This window comes from Apteryx rowi, unplaced genomic scaffold (assembly GCF_003343035.1).
Source record: "Apteryx rowi isolate R43461 unplaced genomic scaffold, aptRow1 scaffold_23, whole genome shotgun sequence".
Taxonomy (NCBI): Eukaryota; Metazoa; Chordata; class Aves; order Apterygiformes; family Apterygidae; genus Apteryx; species Apteryx rowi.
The window spans coordinates 1,821,860-1,824,359 of NW_020448641.1; the positions used below are offsets into that span (position 1 = coordinate 1,821,860).

Consider the following 2,500-nt stretch of genomic DNA (forward strand, 5'->3'; position numbering starts at 1 on the left):
CACAAATAATTGAAGCACTTGATAATAATGTTGAGCAATTATTTTGGATAACGTTTTCAAATGTTATATTGTAACTCTCCCCTAGTAAGTTGTAGTCTTTGTGTTCACTTGTGCTCGGCAAACCTGCTGAGTTGTACGGTGTTAATCATCAAATTACATGCTGACTAATGAGTGATGGCCTAAATTGCAGGCTGAGTAATGAATAGATGGAGGCAGTTCTTATTAGTCTCAGAAAACCCATTGATTTATGTAGCGCCATGCACCGTGGAGTTACTCTGCTGAAAACGATATCTACATCAAGAAGTAATATACTCTAATAAGTATTTTCATCTTAACTCTAGTCCTCGGGCCTCCAGGCTCAGTTTTTGTTTGAGTCAGGCAGAGCTATAATAAAGCCCTATGACTCCTTATAAAGCTTGTTAAACACAATGTGTGCAGTCTAACTGAGTCAGGATCATGATTCATGCACTGTACACAGCAGCATGTGCTGCTGATTTATGACCAAGCACAGTTCATAGTCAAAATTACAATTTGAGGGATAAAAAGATTAATTACTATTTGTGGCCTGCAATTTCATGAGGCTAGTGGATTGCAGCTGTAGAATGATAGTGCTCTACATCAGTTTGTAGTCAGCCATTCACAGATTATTAAAGCTTTGCAAGATTAAGTGCTCCTCCTGCCTGGTTTGTGCTCAGGCAATATGCTAGACAAAAAAGGACCACAGGGATAAATCTGAAGCTAGCAATAGCTGGACATATGTCATAATTGCCAGTTTCCCATAAATCCACAGCCAGTATAGAAAGCAGCCCATGATGCAGACATCATATCATGACTGTAGTGATTGCTATATATGGCCTCRAGACCTGTAACTTTGTTACTGCACTACCATTTTTGCAATATATTGGATAACCCTTTGACTATTTTCCAGTCTAATTATAAATAGAAGTAATCATTGCTTTGTGAAGAAAAAAGAAAAAAATCTCTTCCTCAGGACAGATTTTAAATTGAGGTTTGTAACTGTGATAAGATTTAAGAAGAAAACTACACATTGCCTGTAAAATGTGCTAACGAATAGTTGTTGAGCTACATATCTTTATAAATATGTACTGTTTAAATTGACGAATCTGTTTATGTTCTAGCGCTTAATGAACCAACCATAGATTATGGCTTTCAAAGGTTGCAGAAAGTTATTCCACGACATCCAGGTGATCCTGAAAGGTTACCAAAGGTTAGTAAAGAGTCCAAAATATGCATATATGTATTCCTTTTAATTTAGTGTATGTTTCTAAGTGATGCCATGTGTTACTTATGACTAGTAAAATCATACCACATAAGTTCTCCATCTGATGTATCAACTTCGTAGGTAGGTATGTGGATAGACAAATTCAAGCAACACTAATTCTTAAGTTGGACCTATTTTCACATTACTTTTTTTTGCCGTTAAGTTAATAAGCAATTTTTAAGACCATATTTGATACTTGCAAGATGGTATTTTAAAGAAAGAGAATGGATTTTCTGATACAAATATTTTGGATTCTACAAGAGGGACATAAACTTCCTGCGTAATGAAATAGTTCAATTAAACATTTTCCACTCCAGTAGCTTGTAGTGATTTCAATCTAAGCAGCCCCACTCTGATCTGTGATTATTTGACTCTTGTTTTCCTTTCATTTTCTAAAGCTCGATTCAGTTTAATCTTTTGTTTACAAAGCTTTTGTTATAAGTCCCTGACTTAGCAGGCTAACAAATGAAGTCCACATATTAATATCTAGAGGGACTTTTCATTTAAATTCAACAAAGACAAAAGCTGCCTGTGTTGTTTATGCACATGACACATATCACAGAAATTTCATTTTGATGTAAAACATTAAAGATAAGTCATGCTTATAATTTTTCCTTTTCTTTGATATAATATTGTCTTTTTTCTGTTAGTGCAATCTCTGATTTTCAAGGCAAACTTGAAAACCCAAATGAAAAATGAAGTCGTAACATTATGACTGATTATTTTGTATTCTATTCCTGCGTGCATCAAGTCTTGACCACCTCTGAGTTTTATTAACACAATAAAACCTTTTAGACATTACCTTTTAATGCTCAGCATGAACATAAGCAATATCATTAGGTTTCTCTTTTAATTTGTGAACATGCTAGCAACTCATATCAGATATTCGCTGTTACGATAATTGGAGACACACTGAAAGATTTTTCAAATGCAGGGCATTTCACTTCGGGGTTTTTGTTCCTGAGGGTTGAGTTCCAACAGAACAAGTTTTACCTCAAGAAGAACCAGAGCCATCAATATCATTACCCATAGGGCTTTTGCTTCCAGCATTTCAGTCTCCGGATTGATATGTGTATTAATGATATCACTGCTTCTTGGCTTTCAATATATGAATGTTATTATCACACTCAATATAAAAGTCAATGTAAATGTGCAGCCATTTCCATTAGGAGCCTTATGAAAATAAATTCATGGGATATTTGTGACAGTCTGCTTAAA

At 34.9% G+C, this 2,500-nt stretch overlaps 1 protein-coding gene across 3 annotated transcripts in view; it reads left to right on the top strand.

The window, feature by feature from the left end:
* The window catches only part of EBF3 (early B cell factor 3), a 120,076-nt gene that overhangs the window by 103,130 nt on the left and 14,446 nt on the right, over window positions 1-2,500 (top strand). For all 3 annotated transcript variants that reach the window (XM_026065652.1, XM_026065653.1, XM_026065654.1), the window contains exon 10: window positions 1,140-1,228. In XM_026065652.1, coding sequence (XP_025921437.1) covers window positions 1,140-1,228 — 89 coding nt within the window. The remainder of the gene's footprint in view (window positions 1-1,139; window positions 1,229-2,500) is intronic.